The sequence below is a fragment of the Triticum aestivum genome, chromosome 3D (assembly GCF_018294505.1).
Source record: "Triticum aestivum cultivar Chinese Spring chromosome 3D, IWGSC CS RefSeq v2.1, whole genome shotgun sequence".
Lineage (NCBI taxonomy): Eukaryota > Viridiplantae > Streptophyta > Magnoliopsida > Poales > Poaceae > Triticum > Triticum aestivum.
Genome location: NC_057802.1, coordinates 12,780,266 through 12,797,605, shown reverse-complemented (window position 1 = coordinate 12,797,605; position 17,340 = coordinate 12,780,266). Strand labels below are relative to the sequence as shown.

The 17,340-nt window shown below is 44.3% G+C and overlaps 2 protein-coding genes and 1 pseudogene across 2 annotated transcripts; all 3 read right to left on the bottom strand.

Moving 5' to 3' along the window:
* Positions 1 to 727: 727 nt before the first annotated feature.
* LOC123073767 (putative ripening-related protein 7) lies at positions 728 to 1,156 on the bottom strand. The gene has a single exon (XM_044496805.1). It carries the CDS (start codon positions 1,154 to 1,156, stop codon positions 728 to 730), a length of 429 nt encoding a protein of 142 aa, XP_044352740.1.
* Positions 1,157 to 7,723: 6,567 nt separating this feature from the next.
* LOC123073766 (putative ripening-related protein 6) lies at positions 7,724 to 8,146 on the bottom strand (annotated as a pseudogene).
* A 4,847-nt stretch (positions 8,147 to 12,993) lies between these two features.
* Positions 12,994 to 13,431, bottom strand: LOC123073765 (putative ripening-related protein 7). The gene has a single exon (XM_044496804.1). It carries the CDS (start codon positions 13,429 to 13,431, stop codon positions 12,994 to 12,996), a length of 438 nt encoding a protein of 145 aa, XP_044352739.1.
* Positions 13,432 to 17,340: the final 3,909 nt, after the last annotated feature.

The window sequence follows — 17,340 nt, the reverse complement described above, 5'->3', positions numbered from 1 at the left end:
ACGCTACTTTAATTCCTTCCTGAACATCAGCCGGGCATATAAGATTGACCTCTCAAAGGCGTATGACCGTGTGGACTGGGGTTTCTTGGAGAATGCGATGAAAGTTCTAGGTTTCGCTCACCGGTGGATCGAGTGGATCATGTCATGTGTGACCTCGGTGAGTTATTCTGTCAAACTTAATGAAACCTTGCTGGATTCATTCCTCCCGGCCCGTGGTCTGCGCCAAGGAGATCCCCTATCTCCCTTTTTATTCCTATTTGTGGCAGATGGATTGTCTGCGCTGCTCCAAAGAGAGATCAATAATAGTCAGATAGTTTCATTGAAAGTGTGCCGTAGTGCCCCTGGAATATCACATTTGCTCTTCGTCGATGATACACTTCTATTCTTCAAGGCAGAGGTGGATCAAGCTGTACGCGTGCAACAAGTTATTAATTCATATGCTCAAGGGACGGGTCAGCTTGTTAACCTCGACAAGTGCTCTTTAATGACTTGCACACTTACAAACTTACTTTATTTAACGCTCACAAATAAGTACTGTAGAAATTACCCACATATACCATGCATGCATGTACGCATGTAGTTTATCACATTATTATTTAGCTACTTCTGCCTCGTAGACGCCTAGACGGCCGGGCAAACAGCAAACGACGCTGACACATTAAGGGATCCACCGTGAACCGGAGCTGAACGATCGACCCACACCATGCATTCATGTTTGAGTTAGAACTTAGAAGTCGAGGTCCGACCATTTCATGTCCACCTGACCGAGGCTGGTGTCAAGATCGAAGTTCTTCCAGATATGGGATGAGGCGCCCACTTCGTTGTCGCAGCCGGCGCACTCGTCGACGACCTTGGCGTTTATGCCGTAATTGGAAGGGTCGACGATGCGGATTACCCTGCCGCACCGGGCCCCGCCCGCGAACCACTCCGAGGACAGCGACACCACGAACTCGTCGTCGCTGTGGTACTGGCCGTCGCACGCCGCCGGCCCGCCGCCCCCCTCTCCTTCCTGGAAGCCGTTCACCGTCATCACGGCCGGGACGTTCTGTTGAAGCTCAAACTTGCCTTCCGTGGGGCGCCGGGAAACGGTGCAAGACACCTGCAGGAAAACTAGAATAATGCAGAAAATCACCGCGGGATTGGTAGTGCTCGCCATGATAAATTTGGAGGTGCTTGCGTTTATCAGCTATAGCTAGCTAGCCTGCTGCCCTGTGCGCTTTTCTTGCTTTCTCAAGGTTCGAGCTAGTAGTTTATATACGCTCGTGCTGCAGCCTGCAGACAAAGCGAGGGGCAACAACACGGATGCATGTCGTCCTCGTGTGTCCCGTCTAAGAATCCCGTCAAAGGAGTGCAGACAAAGCAGTGCCTCACTTCTGATGTCACCAATTCTTTTCTTACGAAGGATGTTACGTACAAATAGATAGATGAGTAAATCACAAAATCGAAGTGTAAGGGTTCCGAGCGGAAACCGCCGCCTCCCACTTTGAAGTTAATTTTTATAAATCAATTCAAATTCAAACTTTTCCTATGATTAACGCAGACCATTTGAAGCCTCAGGGTCAAATTTGAGTACTCGTTTACTTGATTTATCATTTTCTAAGCATTAACTGATTTACCGGCCACAAAAAAGGCCAGAACGTAATTTCGTTCAACATACCATTCAAATGAGCTCCGAATTATTTATTTATTTATTTAAAACGGGGTTTTAGAGACATATCATCAGCCGGCTTCGCGTCCTAGTGATCAACTTGGAGTACACGTGAAGTTGCTACCTAATAGATAGTTTCTATATCTACCTATGCAGTTGTGTTGTAAACAAATTCTATAAATCCCTTAAAATATAAATATACGAACAGGCTCGCTGAGGCCAGGATTAAGCCACCCGGTCGTTTATACTTTTACATGGTATCAGAGCCTAAGACCACATCTACCTCTCCCAACAAACTATCTCCCCGCTCCTTCAAATGTATCTTACTTGGCTATCCAACATGCATAAAGGCTATGGTTGTCTTGATTTGAGCACACGACGGATCATCATCTCTCGTTATGTGGTCTTCGACGAATCCTCTTTTCCTTACGCACCAACCACAACTCCTCCACCACGTTGTACCAATTTTTTTCACCCACCCGAACCTATACTTCCGCTTGTTCAACCCATTTGTGCATGCACCTGTTATTCCTCCATGGTCTATGCATGCACCCGCTATGCATGCGCTCACCAGCCACCCATCGACACCTCCTCGCTGCAGCACATCTCCTCCACCAACAACAACCACCACACTCCTCTCACCACCCTCGGGTATCTCCTCCTCTCACACGATGCAGCCCACCCCGCCCAGCTCACCGTCACCTACTCCCGTACCACCACCCATTCTCATACATAATACCCGCTCTACTACCGGTCGAGTTACTCCACCCATCGACCGGCTTAATCTTTCCGATATTGCATCCAGTGGCGGAGCCAGGGGACGAGCAGGGGCCAGCCCCCCCCCCCCCCCCCCCCCCCAAACGATCGAGCGAATTTGGAACACACATATGTCACTAGAGATCCAATCGCATGTACACACGTACTTGGCCCCCCCACCCCCTAACTGAAGTTCTCAACGTGTAAAAGCCCATGTAACAGCCCATTTACATCACAAACTAGCCCATCTGATTCATACGGCGAGGCAGCGATGCAGCCTAATTTGCTACTCCAGCCAACGAACTAGCCAAGGTTAACACATCACAAACTTCTAATCTCTTTCAATTCTCATCTGGTGTCGGTGTCGAAATTATACAGCAGATTTTGCTTGTTTGGTTGCGTGACGTAAGATGCTATGAAGAGTTCATATCTTCTATGTGTCTTATAAATTATCATGATGCAAATAATCTTATACGAGTTCCTATCTGTTTGTTATGCCAAAAATTTATATGTCCAACTTGTACACTATAGCTAATTCTAAGATTGAAATTCAGCAGTTATGAGCAGAAAAAGCACTGCGAAACACCATCAAGATTAATTTGTTTTTTTTTTGCTTCGAGTTCGCAACCTACTAAAATTGTTAACGACACTGATATGCAGGTTCTCAACCTTATTTTATTTGATTGTTTTTTACACCGTATTTTTATCAAGTTAGCTTGCCCCCCCCCCCCATACCCAAATCCTGGCTCCGCCCTGATTGCATCTTCTCCTATCGCACACAACTATCTTATAGCCTTGTGTGATACTAACTGGTATCACACGATGAAAGAAGAATTTCATGCTCTCACTCTGAATCAAACATGGACACTTGTCCCTGCTCCTCCCAGTGCGAACAATGTGAGCGGTAAATAATTTTTTTTGCCAGAAATATCATGTCGATGGCTCTCTCGCTCGTCACAGAACTCGTTGGGTGGTTCGCGGCTTTTCTCAACAACCGGGTGTTGATTTGATGAAACGTTCAGCCCTGTTGTTAAAGCTGCAACTATCCGCATTGTCGTCTCTCTAGCTATCTCTCCATCCTGGCCGATCCATCAGCTAGATGTTAAAAATGCCTTCTTCCATGGTCATCTTGATGAAGTTGTTTATATCCAACAACCCTCCGGCTTCGTCGATCCATGTCACCCTAGTGATGTGTGTCGTCTCCTTAAATCCCTATATGGTCTAAAACAAGCTCCACGTGCTTGGTGTCAACGCTTTGCCTCCTTTGCGTGATCGATTGTGTTCGTTGAATCCAAATCTGACGCATATCTTTTCATCTTTCACCAAGGCACCAACTTGGCATATCTTCTTCTTCATGTCGATGATATCATTCTTATTTCCTCTACCCCATCCACTCTAGCTACTATCACCCGCACCATGGCACGCGAAATCGCTATGAAAGATCTCAGCCCACTTCATCATTTCCTTGGTATCTTTGTCACACGTACGTCACATGGTCTCCACCTATCTCAACCCCAATACATTCTTGACATCTTGAATCGTTCAGGTATGCGCGAGTGCCATCCAGTCACCACTCCCATTGACACCGAAGAGGAGGTCTCTTCCGCCTCTGGATCACCCGTTTCTGATCCCTCTCAATATCATAGCATAGCTGGCACACTCCAGTATGCTACACTCCCTGACATTGCTTAAGCTGTACTACGAGTTTGTCTTCATATGCACGATCCACGTGAACCTCATTTTTCCCTTATCAAACGTATTCTCCGATATCTTAATGGCACTCTCGACCAAGGCCTTTCCTTGCATCGCACTTCCTCCCACTCTCTCATTGTGTACTCGAATAGGTTGCCCAGATAAAGACGCTCTATGTCTGGTTTTGGCATGTACCTTGGGACAATCTTATTTCCTTGTATGCCCGATGACAGGCCACAATATCACACTCTAGTGCCGAGGCAGAGTACAGGGCGGTGGCCTCGACAGTTTCTGAATCATGTTGGGTTCGGCAGCTGTTACAGGATCTTCGACAACCGATATCGAGTGCTACTATTGTCTATTGTGACAACGTCAGTGCCGTCTACTTATCTGCCAACCCTGTTTAGCACTGCTAGACTAAATATATCAAGCTGGATACTCAATTTGTTCGGGAGAAGGTAGTACTTGCAGATGTTCGCGTTTTACATGTGTCCTCGTCCTCTCGATTCGTGGATATTTTTCACGAAGGGCTTACCTACTATGCTTTTTCAAGAATTTCGATCCAGTCTTCAAGTCGAGTCCTCTCCCGGTTCAAACTGCGGGGGCGTCTTAGAGACATGTCAGCAGCCGGCTTCGCGTCCTAGTGATCAACTCGGAGTACACGTGGACTTGCTATCTAATAGATAGATTCCATATCTATGCAGTTGTGTTGTAAACAAACTCTGTAAATCCCTGGAGATATAATTATACAAGGAGGCTGGCCGAGGCTGGCATTGAGCCGCACGGTCCTTTATACTTTTACAGGCGGCAAGAGATTTGCCTCTTCATTTAAATAAAGGAGACTAGAGTTTAGAGTTTTACAACGCACTCACAAACAAACAAGACAACAATTACTCGTACAATATGATGCGTCGGAGGTAACCCAAAGTTTAGCATCTTCAAAATATTGGTTAGGAGGACCGCCGATGGCGCACTTTTCTCGCAGAATACACGGATGTTTCTGTCGTTCCAAATGGTTCAAGAAACGAGCATGGGGAGGGAGGCCATTGTGTGTCAGTTAGGATTGTGGTTGTCGGTTCCTTTTTGCCACCACTCGGTGACGGTTTCATCCAAATGCCACTCGAAGCTGTCCCAAAATTCATGAAAATTGGCATGGTGTCTTCATAGGATCCATGTAGAGTGTGGTAAAAATTTGAGAGCATTACGAGAAAAACTTGATGCACTTCATGTACAAATCAAACAATCTCGGACGAAGTGTAGGGGTTTCGAGCAGAAACGCCCACCTGCCACATTGAGTGTGGAAATAAAATTTCAAGGTCAACCACCAAAGTACAATTTCATTCACATGCATACTTGACACGTTCCCTCTAGAAACCTAATTTCTTTCTTCAGGCGACCCAACATTTTTGTCACACATCACTTCCTCTCTAGCTATTGCAGCCAGTAGCTAATAGCTAGGTTCAATACTACAAAATTTTGAATCCGGGAATCAGCAAGAAAGGAGATCATGAAATAGAACCAGGGGACCGGAAGAATTACAAAGAGGCAAAGGAGTTTACCCTCTATCCTCACCGTCCATTCTTCCATCAAAGTTAATGCAAGAAAATTTCTCTTTTCTGTTTCCCTCAAATAAAAAGACAATTAAACTCGAAACTTTGCATATCTACATCACACAAGTACTACAATGTGAAAACTTTCAGATTTTTTAGCGCAACATGTTATGTTATGATCCAAATTCAAGTATAAAGATAAAGGCTAACTTCTGACGAGCGAGCGGAGCGAGACACGATCGGTATTGACCTCGGTCACCTCTGTTATATATATTCCTTGTAAGCCGCCGCACGGGATGAGTTGATCAGTTGTAAATCCCCAGCGTTTGTAACTTCCCCCGATATAGTGAAGATTTTGCTGGTTGGCGCCTGTTTTTTCCCTTCGTGTTTTGGGGGGGGGGGGGGGGGGGGGGGGTCCACGTTCAAATCCTGTGTCTCCTGCTTGTTTTCGTTCTTTGTCGTCTGATTTGCCTGTTGTATCTCTAACACAACATAAATTTTAAAAAATGACACAATTCATTCAGAATTTGAAATTTGACAAATTTATTCAAAAAAATCAAAAATATTTTATGCAATGAGTAACACTTGTCAACCGTTGATCTGCAAAGTTTTAGCTGAGGAGTTGTTTTAGCTTTATGCTTTTTCGCGCCTATGACACTTGTGGATAGCACGAATCTTGACACAAAGTGAATAATCTAGATAGATGGTACACTGGAACGGGGTGGGGGGGGGGGTGTGCAAAACAACCTTTTCAGCTTTCTGCTCTTTCGTGTCTGTGATGTGAGTTTTTCTACATATACAGGGGATTAGGGGCCAAGGGGGGTTACGGGGTGGGAACGTGCAACCGTGGAGGTTTATAATTGGAATATGGCGAGGAAGGGGTCCACCCCCTGAGATAATTTGATCGTGCAGTTTTCATTACATTTGTAGATGTTCATTCAATTGGTTCAAAAGTGTTCACAATGGTCAAGTATTTAAAAAATGAATTTTTAGATAATATTCACAAGTTATAAAAAATGTTCTTGAAATTAAAAATGACTGCAAACTTAGAGAAAAATGCAAATATTGAAATTTTATGAGCAAATAAAAGTGCATCCGTATGCAATCTTTAAACCCAAACACAACGGATGTTCATTAGCTTTTACATGTGTCCAATCAAAAAAGTTCAAGTCCGTGTAAATTGTGCCAACCCAGATAAGTTGTCCATGCCTCCCCCCTCATCATTCTATCGCCGGCTCCTCCGCAGCCTCTGCCTCTGCTACATGTGTCGGCAAACGCTTCAACATCTTTGCGAGGACCACTTACACGACCTTTGCCACATCGGGATCCAACTCGTCCATCTTGATGGTCAACATTTTGGTTTCCTCTAAAGCGGCCGCGAGCTCAAACCTCCTCTCTTCGAGTTTGCTCTTTTTTTTCGAGCTTTGTCTTTTTATTTTTAAGGTTGATCTTTTTCTCCGTCGTCGCCATGAAGGTGTCAAAGCTCTCCGCCTTCTTTTCCTCCTTGATTCCATGGCGATCGACACATTCCTCCTCCTTATTGTCCAAGAAGTCCTCGAGCTTCTGCGTCATCTTGTCCATCGCCCCTTCTGGCAAACCTTCCCCGGCTTTGCATCGGGTCTGCGGGAATTTGAAAGCCGAACGCGTCTGCGAATGTTTGTGCCATCACATTGGATGGCAAAAAAATCTGAACACATTGGCCCGGACGTTCGCACGCATTTTAAGGCACGAGATGCCCTAGGTATGCAGTGCTCAAAGGGGACAACGAGCTGAGATCACCTTAATCTGAGTTACACACTTACAAACTTACAGTGCTTAATGGTTACAAATAAGTAGATTACCCACATACACCATGCACACAAGCACGTAGTTTATCGCATTATTATTCAGCGCTGCCTCTTAGACGGTCGGGCAAATAGTAAACAACGCTGACACATTAAGGGATTCATACATATCCCAGTTACAGACTTCAAACTGAAACTTGAAAGCAAATAACTCGATCCACCGTGAACAACGAACTCATCATCATCAGCCGGAGCTGAACGATAGGACGACACCATGCATGTATATGTTTGATTTAGGAGTCCAGGTCCGACCATCTGATGTCCACCTGGCCGAGGCTGGTGTCAAGATGGAAGTTCTTCCAGATATGGGACGAGGCGCCCACCTCGTTGTCGCAGCCGGCGCACTCATCAACTACCTGGGCGTTTATGCCGATATTGTAAGTGTCCACGATGCGGATCGTCCTGCCGCACCGTGCCCCGCCTGCGTACCACTCCGAGGACAGTGACACCACGAACTCATCGTCAGTACTGGCCGTCGCAAGACGCCGGCTCGCCGCCCCCCTCTCCTTCCTGGAAGCCGTTCACCGTCATCACCGCCGGGATGTTCTGTCAAAGCTCGAACTTACCTTCCGCGGGGTGCGTGGAAAAGACGCACGACACCTGCAGAAAAACTAGGGTGCCGAAAAAATCACCGCAGCATTGGTAGTGCTCGCCATGATAAATGTGGAGGTGCTTGCGTTTATCAGCTAGCTAGCTAGCCTGCCCTGTGCGCTTTTCTTGCTTTCTCAAGGCTGTTGGTTGGAGCTAGTTTATATACGCTCGTGGTGCAGCCTCCAGACAAAGCGAGGGACAACACGATCGAAGTGCATGCCGTCCTCGTCATTAGTAGAAAACAGGGCTTTGGTTCGGTCAGAAAAAAGCATTAATCCCGGTTGCATTACGAACCGGGACTAATGTGAGCATTAGTCCCAGTTCAAGCGGCTAGGGCACCGTACATGCATTAGTCCCGGTTTAAATGGGACCTTTAGTCCCGGTTAGTGCCACGAACCGGGACTAAAGAGTGCGATGCCCATTAGTACCGGTTCGTGGCACCAACCGGGACTAAAGGTCTAACCTTTAGTACCGGTTCGAGCCACTAACCGGTACTAATGGGGTTTGAGGCATTAGTACCGGTTCATGGCACGAACCGGTACTAAAGGTCCCATTTTCATACTCTACCCCCCCCCCCCCCCCTCCCGTGGATCGCCTTTTCAGTTTTGTAAAAAGCAAAATAAAATGATAAAAACTTCAAAAATTAAAATCCTTCCAGATGTAGTTATGTTACTACATGTACTAGTTAGGAAAATTTAAAAACTTCAATTTGGACATGTTTTGCAAAAGGTGTAGGGAAAATGTAAAACGGCTATAAGTTTTGCATACGATGTCAGAAAAAAAGTATAATATATCAAACTATGGTCAAAGTACTTATTCAAGAAGTATTAGTGTTACTAAATAATTATTCAAGAATATTAGTGTTACTAAATAATTATTTTGGTTTTTTGAATTTTGGTCAAATCTGGTCAAACAATGGTCAAACTGTGGTCAAACAATGGTCAAACTAATTATTCAAGAAATATGAGTGTTACTAAATAATTATTTTATTTCTTTGAATTTTGGTCAAATATGGTCAAACTGTGGTCAAACTACTTATTCAAGAAATATTAGTGTTACTAAATAAAAAAAAATTAGAACAATAGTTTCAAACTCAAATAGTGAAATGTGTGACTTCATGCTCAAGCTAAATTCCTGAGGGTTAATAGGATTGACATCTTACTATTGTCAGGAAAACAACAAGTGCAGACTTGGAAACGAGGGAGAATAGAACCCAGAAGTTAAGCGTGCTCAGGCTGGAGTAGTGAGAGGATGGGTGACCGTCCGAAAAGTTAGATGATTTGAAATAATGAGGGGTGAAAGGGGGAGGCTTTAGTAACGACCCTTTAGTCCCGATTCCAGAACCGGGACTAAAAGTGGAGGCTTTAGTAACGACCCTTTAGTCCCGGTTGCAGAACCGGGACTAAAGGCCCTTATGAACCGGGACTAAAGGCCCTTTTTCTACTAGTGCGTGTGTCTCGTCTAAGTATTCCGTCAAAGGCGTGCAGACAAAGCAGCGCCTCACCCCTGATGTCACCAATTCTTTTCTTACGAAGGTTGTTACGTACAAATAAATCGATGAGTAAAGGAACTACTTAAGTTTACGTACCAGTCAACGTGGCAGAATTAGATTGGTGTTTAGGGGATGAGGGGCCCACCCCCTTGAAAATCAGGGGGGGTGTTTAAGATTAGTTTGGAATGTTTCGTAACCTTACGTATTCTCTTTCGTAGGTCTAGCATTTTCGAAATCGAAGGAGCAATGCTACACCTACGTAAAGGAACTACTTAAGTTTACGTACCAGTCAACGTGGCAGAATTAGATTGGTGTTTAGGGGATGAGGGGCCCACCCCCCTGAAAATCGGGGGGGGGGGGGGGGGGGGATGTTTAAGATTAGTTTGGAACGTTTCGTAACCTTACGTATTCTCTTTCGTAGGTCTAGCATTTTCGAAATCGAAGTGTAAGGGTTCCGAACGGAAACCGTCACCCGCCACACTGAAGTTAATTTTTATAAATTAATTCAAATTCGAACTTTTCTATAATTAGTACAGACCATTTGAAGCCTTATGGTCAAATTTGAGTACATTTTAGTTGATTTATTATTTTCTAAGCATTAACTGATTTACCGGCCACTAAAAAGGTCAGAACGTAATTTCGTTCAACATACCATTCAAATGTGCTCCGAATTTTTTTATTTATTTTTTTGAAACGGGGGCAAGAGATTTGCCTCTTCAATTAAATAAAGGAGAGTAGAGTTTATTGTTTTACAACGCACTCCCAAACAAAATTGCACAACAATTACTCGTACAGTATGATGCGGCGGCGGTAGCCCAAAGTTTGGCATTTTCTAAAATGTTGGTTAGGAGGATCGTCGATGGCGCGCTTTTGTGACAGAATACGCTGACGTTTCTTTCGTTCCGAATGGTCCAAGAAACACGCATGGTGAGGGAGGCCATTGCGTGTCAGTTAAGACTGTGGTTGTTGGTTCCTTTTTGCCACCACTCGGTGACGGTTTCATCCAAACGCCATTCGGAGGTGTCCCGAAATTGATGAACATGGTGTCTTCATAGGATCCATGTAGAGTGTGGTAAAAATTTGTGAGCATTACGACAAAAACATGATGCACTTGATGTACAAATTAAACACTCTCGGACAAAGCGTAAGGTTTTCGAACGGAAACCCTCACCTGCCACATTGAGTGTGGAAAAAAAAATCAAGGTCAACCACCAAAGTAGCATTTGATTCACATGCAAACTTGACATGTTCCCTCTAGAAACCTAATTTCTTTCTTCAGGCGACCCAAGTTTTTTGACACACATCACTTCCTCTCTATAGCTATCACTGCCAGTAGCTAATAGCTAGGTTCAATACTATTAAATTTTGAATCCAGGAATCAGCAAGAAAGGAGATCATGAAATAGAACCAGGAGACCGGAAGAATTACAAAGAGGCAAAAAAGTGTACCCTCTATCCTCACCGTCCATTCTTGCAAGAAAATTTCTCTTTTCTATTTCCCTCAAATAAAAAGACAATTAGACCCGTGACTTTGAAGATCAACATCACACAAGTACTATAATGTGAAAAGTTTTGGATTTTTTAGCGCAACATGTTATGTTATGATCCAAAATCAACTATAAAGATAAATGCTAACGTCTGACGAGCAAGCGGAGCGAGGCCCGATCATTATTGACCTAGGTCACGTGCGTTATATATGTTCTTTGTAAGTCGCCGCACGGGATGAGTTGATCAGTTGCAAATCCCCGGCGTTTGTAAACTCCCCTGATATAGTGAAGATTTGCTGGCTGGCGTCCGTGTTTTTTTTCCTTCGTGTTGGAGGTGTTTTCGACGTTAAAATCGTGTGTCTCCTACTTGTTTTCGTTTTTCGTCATTTGATTTGCATGTTGTATCTCTAACACAACATAAATTTTTAAAAATGATACAGTTCATTCAAAACTTGAAATTTGACAAATTATGTTTCATAAAAAAATTAAAATATTTTATTCAATGAGTAACACTTGTGTATAATTGATCTACAAAGTTTTAGCTGAGGAGTTATTTTAGCTTTATGCTTTTTTGTGCCTGTGAAAAGCACGAATCTTTACACAAGCTGAATGATCTAGACAAATGGTACACTGGTACGGGGTGGGGGTGGGTGTGCAAAACAACCTTGCCAGCTTTCTGCTCTTCCGTGCCTGTGATGTGAGTTTTCCTACAGATACGGGGGATTACGGGCCAAGGAGGGTTACGGGGTGCACCCCCTGAGATTATTTGATCATGCAGTTTCCATTAAATTTGTAGCTGCTCATTTAATCTGTACAAAAGTGTTCAAATGGTCAAGTATTTAAAAAATGAATTTTTAGATAATATTCACAAGTTATAAAAAAATGTTCCTGAAATTAGAAATGACTACAAATTTAGGAAAATGCAAATATTGATAAATGTGCATCCATATGCAATCTTTACAACCAAAACACAATGGACGTTCATTAGCTTTTACATGCGCCTAATAATAAAAGTTTCACTCCATGTAAATTGTGTCCACCCAGACAAGTTGTCCGTGCCTACCCCCTCATCACTCCGTCGCCGGCTCCTGCAGCCTCTACCTCCGCTACCTCTGTCGGCAAGCGCTTAAATATCTTTGCAAGGACGGCTTGCATGACCTTTGCCACATCGGGATCCAACTCGTCCATCTTGATGGTCAACATTTTGGTTTCCACTAAAGCGGCCGCAAGCTCAAACCTCCTCTCTTCGAGCTTGGTCTTCTTTTCTTCAAGCTTTGTCTTTTGATTTTTGAGGTTTATCTTTTTCCCGTGGCCGCCATGAAGATGTCAAACCTCTCCGCCTTCTTTTCCTCCTTGATTCCATGGTGATCGACACATTCCTCCTCCTTATTGTCCAAGAAGCCCTCGAGCTTCTGCGTCATCTTGTCCATCGCCCCTTCTGACAAACCTCCCCCGGCTTTGCATCAGGTCTGCGGGAATTTCAAAGCCGAACGCGTCTGCGAATGTTTGTGTCATCACATTGGATGGCAAAAAAGATCTGAAGACATCGGCTCGGATGTTTGCATGCATTTTAAGGCACGAGATGCCCTAGGTATGCAGTGCTCAAAGGGGATAACGAGCTGAGATCACGTTAATCTGAGTTACACACTTACAAACTTAGAGTGCTTAATGGTTACAAGTAAGTAGATTACCCACATACACCATGCACACAAGCACGTAGTTTATCACATTATTATTCAGCTACTTCTGCCTCTTAGACAGGTCGGGCAAATAGTAAACAACGCTGACACATTAAGGGATTTATGCATATCTCAGGTACAAACTGCAAACTGAAACTTGAAAGCAAATAACTCGATCCACCGTGAACAACGAACTCATCATCACCAGCGGGAGCTGAACGATCGACCGGCAGCATCCATTCATGTTTCTGCAGTTTAGAAGTCCACGTCCGACCATGTGGTGTCCACCTGGCCGAGGCTGGTGTCAAGATCGAAGTTCTTCCAGATACCTGACGACGCGCCGACCTCGTTGTCGCAGCCGGCGCACTCGTCGACGACCATGGCGTTTGTGCCAAAATTGGAATTGGAAGGGTCGGCGATGCGGATTATCCTGCCGCACCGGGCGCCGCCAGCATACCACTCCGAGGACAGCGACACCACCAAGTCATCGTCGCTGTGGTACTGGCCGTCGCACGCCGCCGGCCCGCCACCCCCCTCTCCTTGCTGGAATCCGTTCACCGTCATCGCCGCTGGGACGTTCTGTTGAAGCTCGAACTTCGCTTCCGTGGGGCGTTGGGAAACGGTGCACGACACCTGCAGGAAAACTACTAGAACAATGCAGAAAATCACCGTGGCATTGTTGGTGCCCGCCATGATAAATGTGGAGGTGCTTGCGTCTATCAGCCCTGTGCGCTTTGCTTTTCTCATGGCTGTTAGTTGGAGCTAGTTCATATACTAGTACTAGGCTCGTGGTGCAGCCTGCAGACAAAGCGAGGGGCAACAACACGAGGTGCATGCCATCCTCGTGTGTCTCGTCTAAGAATCCCGTCAAAGGTGTGCAGACAAAGCAGCGCCTCATTCCCGACGTCACCAATTCTTTTCTTACGAAGGCTGTTACGTACAAATAGATCGATGAGTAAATCACAAAATCAGGGAAACCGCCACCTGCCACACTGAAGTTAATTTTTATAAATCAATTCAACTTCAAACTTTTTCTATGATTAACACAGACCATTAGAAGCCCCATGTTCAAATTTGAGCATTTTTTTAGTTGGTTTATTATTTTCGAAGTATTAACTGATTTACCGGGCACTAAAAAGGTCAGAACGTAATTTCGCTCAACATACCATTCGAACGAGCTCCGAATTTTTATTTTTATTTTCTTCTGAAATGGGGGCCAGAGATTTGCCTCTTCAATTAAATAAAGGAGAGTAGAGTTTAGAGTTTTACAACGCACTCACAATCAAACCGCACAACAATTACTCATACAATATGATGCGCGAGCGGTAACCCAAAGTTTAGCATCTTCTAAAATGTTGGTTAGGAGGATCATCGATGGCGCGCTTTTGTGACGGAATACGTGGATGTTTCTCTCGTTCCAAATGGTCCAAGAAACGAGCATGGTGAGGGAGGCCATTGCGCGTGTCAATTAGGATTGTGGTTGTCGGTTCCTTTTTGCCACCACACGGTGACGGTTTCGTCCAAATTTCATTCAAAGGTGGTCCGAAATTGATGAAAATTGGCATGGTGTCTTCATAGGATCCATGTACAGTGTGGTAAAAATTTAAGAGCATTACGACAAAAACTTGTTGCACTTCATGTACAAATCAAACAGTCTCCGACGAAGGGTAAGGGTTTCAAATGGATACCCCCACCTGCCACACTGAGTGTGGAAAAAATACAAGGTCAACCACCAAAGTAGCATTTGATTCACATGCAAACTTGACATGTTCCCTCTAGAAACCTAATTTCTTTCTTCAGGCAACCCAAATTTTTGTCGCACATCACTTGCTCTCTAGCTATTACAACCAGTAGCTAATAGCTAGGTTCAATACTACGAAATATTGAATCCGGGAATCAGCAGGAAAGGAGATCATGGAATAGAACCAGGGACCGGAAGAATTACAAATACTACAGGAATCAGGAACTTTGTCGTCCGCCATGGCTGGCGGCAAAGGCATGCATTGCGGACGGCAAAGGCCTTTGCCGTCAGCCAGCAGACGACAAAACGTCCAGTTGAACAAGCTACGGCAAAGGGCACTTTGCCTTCTGCTGGCGGACGGCAAAGATGCAAAGGCCTTTGTTGTTTGCCAGCAGACGGCAAAGGGCAAGGCTCTTTGCTATCTGCGGGCAGACGGCAAAGGCTGCAGGCTCTTTGCCATCGGTTGATGCCAAAGGGACCAAATAGGCAGTAATTCTGTTTTTTTATATCAATTCATTTTCACAGAAAATCAAACACACACACACAGACACACACACAAACACACACACACACACACACACACATATATATATATAGGGAAAATCCATCCTACCACCCAGTGGTAGTTACCCCATATGTTTCATATACTACCATGTGGTACTATATATACTATTTTATTATTTTAAATATGTATATATATTATATCTAAGATATATAAAAGCAAATTCCATGAAAAAATTGCATATGAACCCATAGTTTTTGTTATATTTGTGAAATACGTATATATTTGTATGTAAAAAAGAGGATACTCAAAACATGGTATATACTACCTAAAAATTAGTATATATACTACCTAATCATTGTTATATACTACATACTACACGTACATACTCTCGGTTTCGATAGATACTACATACAACATACAAAACGCAAGTGGTGGTAACTACAGTCATGAACACATATATATCCAACACATGTTACCAATAGTAGCAAGTTTCATCCATACATATACATAGTTTCATCAATATTACATAATTTCATCCATAGGTAGCAAGTTTCACAAAGTCAAAACAAAAACTAAAGACAAGCACTCCATATCTTAAATTACAAGAAATGACCTAAAACTAAATATCTATTTTCCTAAAAACTATCTTATTACTAAGATCTTCTCCGGATCTTCTTCTTTTCTTCCAACCTGCATAACAAAAACACTAAGAAAGAGAGAATGGGTTAGGAGTAGAAATGTAGCATTTCACTTGGTGAAATGCAATGTTGTAGGAGCCAGCACTTGAGATCAAGACAATCTTAGTTAAGATCCTGATTTTCAAAGTGATCTTAATTAGAAAGCCAAATAGAGTAAACCAATACCAAAGAGCCAAAGGAGAGAACCAGCCAAGGACCCAATCAAGAAGCCACCACAATTAGTAGTAAGTTAAATGCCAACACAAAGACCACTATCAGTAATAGCTCCAGGAATTAAGCCAACTAAAAACTAGTGATTAAAGCCAAGGATTAGACTTCATCACCACAATCAGTTTTGTCCAGTGACAATAGGTACATGTCACTGTGCAACGCCAAAAACAAAGCTCCAGGAGGAGATATACATCACAACAAGCAGTGCCACCCGTGAGCTTGACACGGCAAGCAGCAGCTGTTAACACCACAATCACCAAAGCCACCCGTGAGGACAGCACAAACACACACACAACTTAGTCACACCATTCAGGCCCGTATAAATAGGGCAACCAACCGTAGAGTAGGGTCTGTTAGACACTTGGTGTCCAAAACATCAAACAGGACTGGTCCCAAAACCATATATGTGAGATAGTGTGAAGCAGCTAGGAGGAGCAGGCTGTCCACAAGAAGCAGGTTTACCAGAATCCACAAGACCAAGCTACAGAAGACCTCAAGGTATACTTCAAGGGATTATGTGATCAGACAGCCTGGAAGTGCCATGGCTAGTCCATCACAGCACAGGGATAGCCACAAGTAAATTAAGCCAAAGAGAGGGGGGCTCAGACCAGCATCACTGCCCAAATCAGATGTAGTATCTGTCTTATCAGTAGAAAACTAGGAAAGTAACAGCCAAAACCAAGTATAGCATTTGTTCATAGGCTATTAGAAAGAGACCAATAGGAATAGCCAAACCAAGTGGTATCTGTTCATATCAGTATTAGAGGTAAAACAACTAAGAACAAGTGAGTATCTGTTCATGAGTAAAGTAACTATAGCATAGAAGAAATAGCAGGGTAGCACCCCAAATGATTATCTGCTTTTGCAGAACACAGCACCACACTTGCACCTGGCATTTTTCTGCAATTAGGGCATTGCACCCACAAGCACAGGGGGCTAGTACCATTATAAACTGCTACTGCAAGTAATAGCAGCACAGAACAGAGCAGTACAGGAGCATATATACTTCACAAATACACATAGATGGCCACTGACCAAAACCCTGACACGGCAAGAATCCATCACAGAGAGCTCCAACACAAGTTGATGCTCATCTATAGCAGCTAACCACAGCTAATAGAGCCTCACATCCAACAAGATCAAGAGCTAGAGCTATGCATTAGAGAGATCAGAGGAGGGGAGCAAGGAGAAGCTCACCAAGAGGAGTTGTAGCCGAAGCAGGATGCATCCACACCATCACTATGGTGTGACCAGCAGCACAACCAACACCACCACAGCACGCCGGAGCTCGCCAGAGAGCACCACAACGGTGGCGCCAGCGAGAGCACGGGCACGGAGGCGACCACCCAGGGGCACCGCAGCACGGAGGCGCCACCCAGGGGCACCACCGCGCCACGGCACATCCAGCACCGACGGAGGATCCTCACGGCGACCGAGACCATCATCGG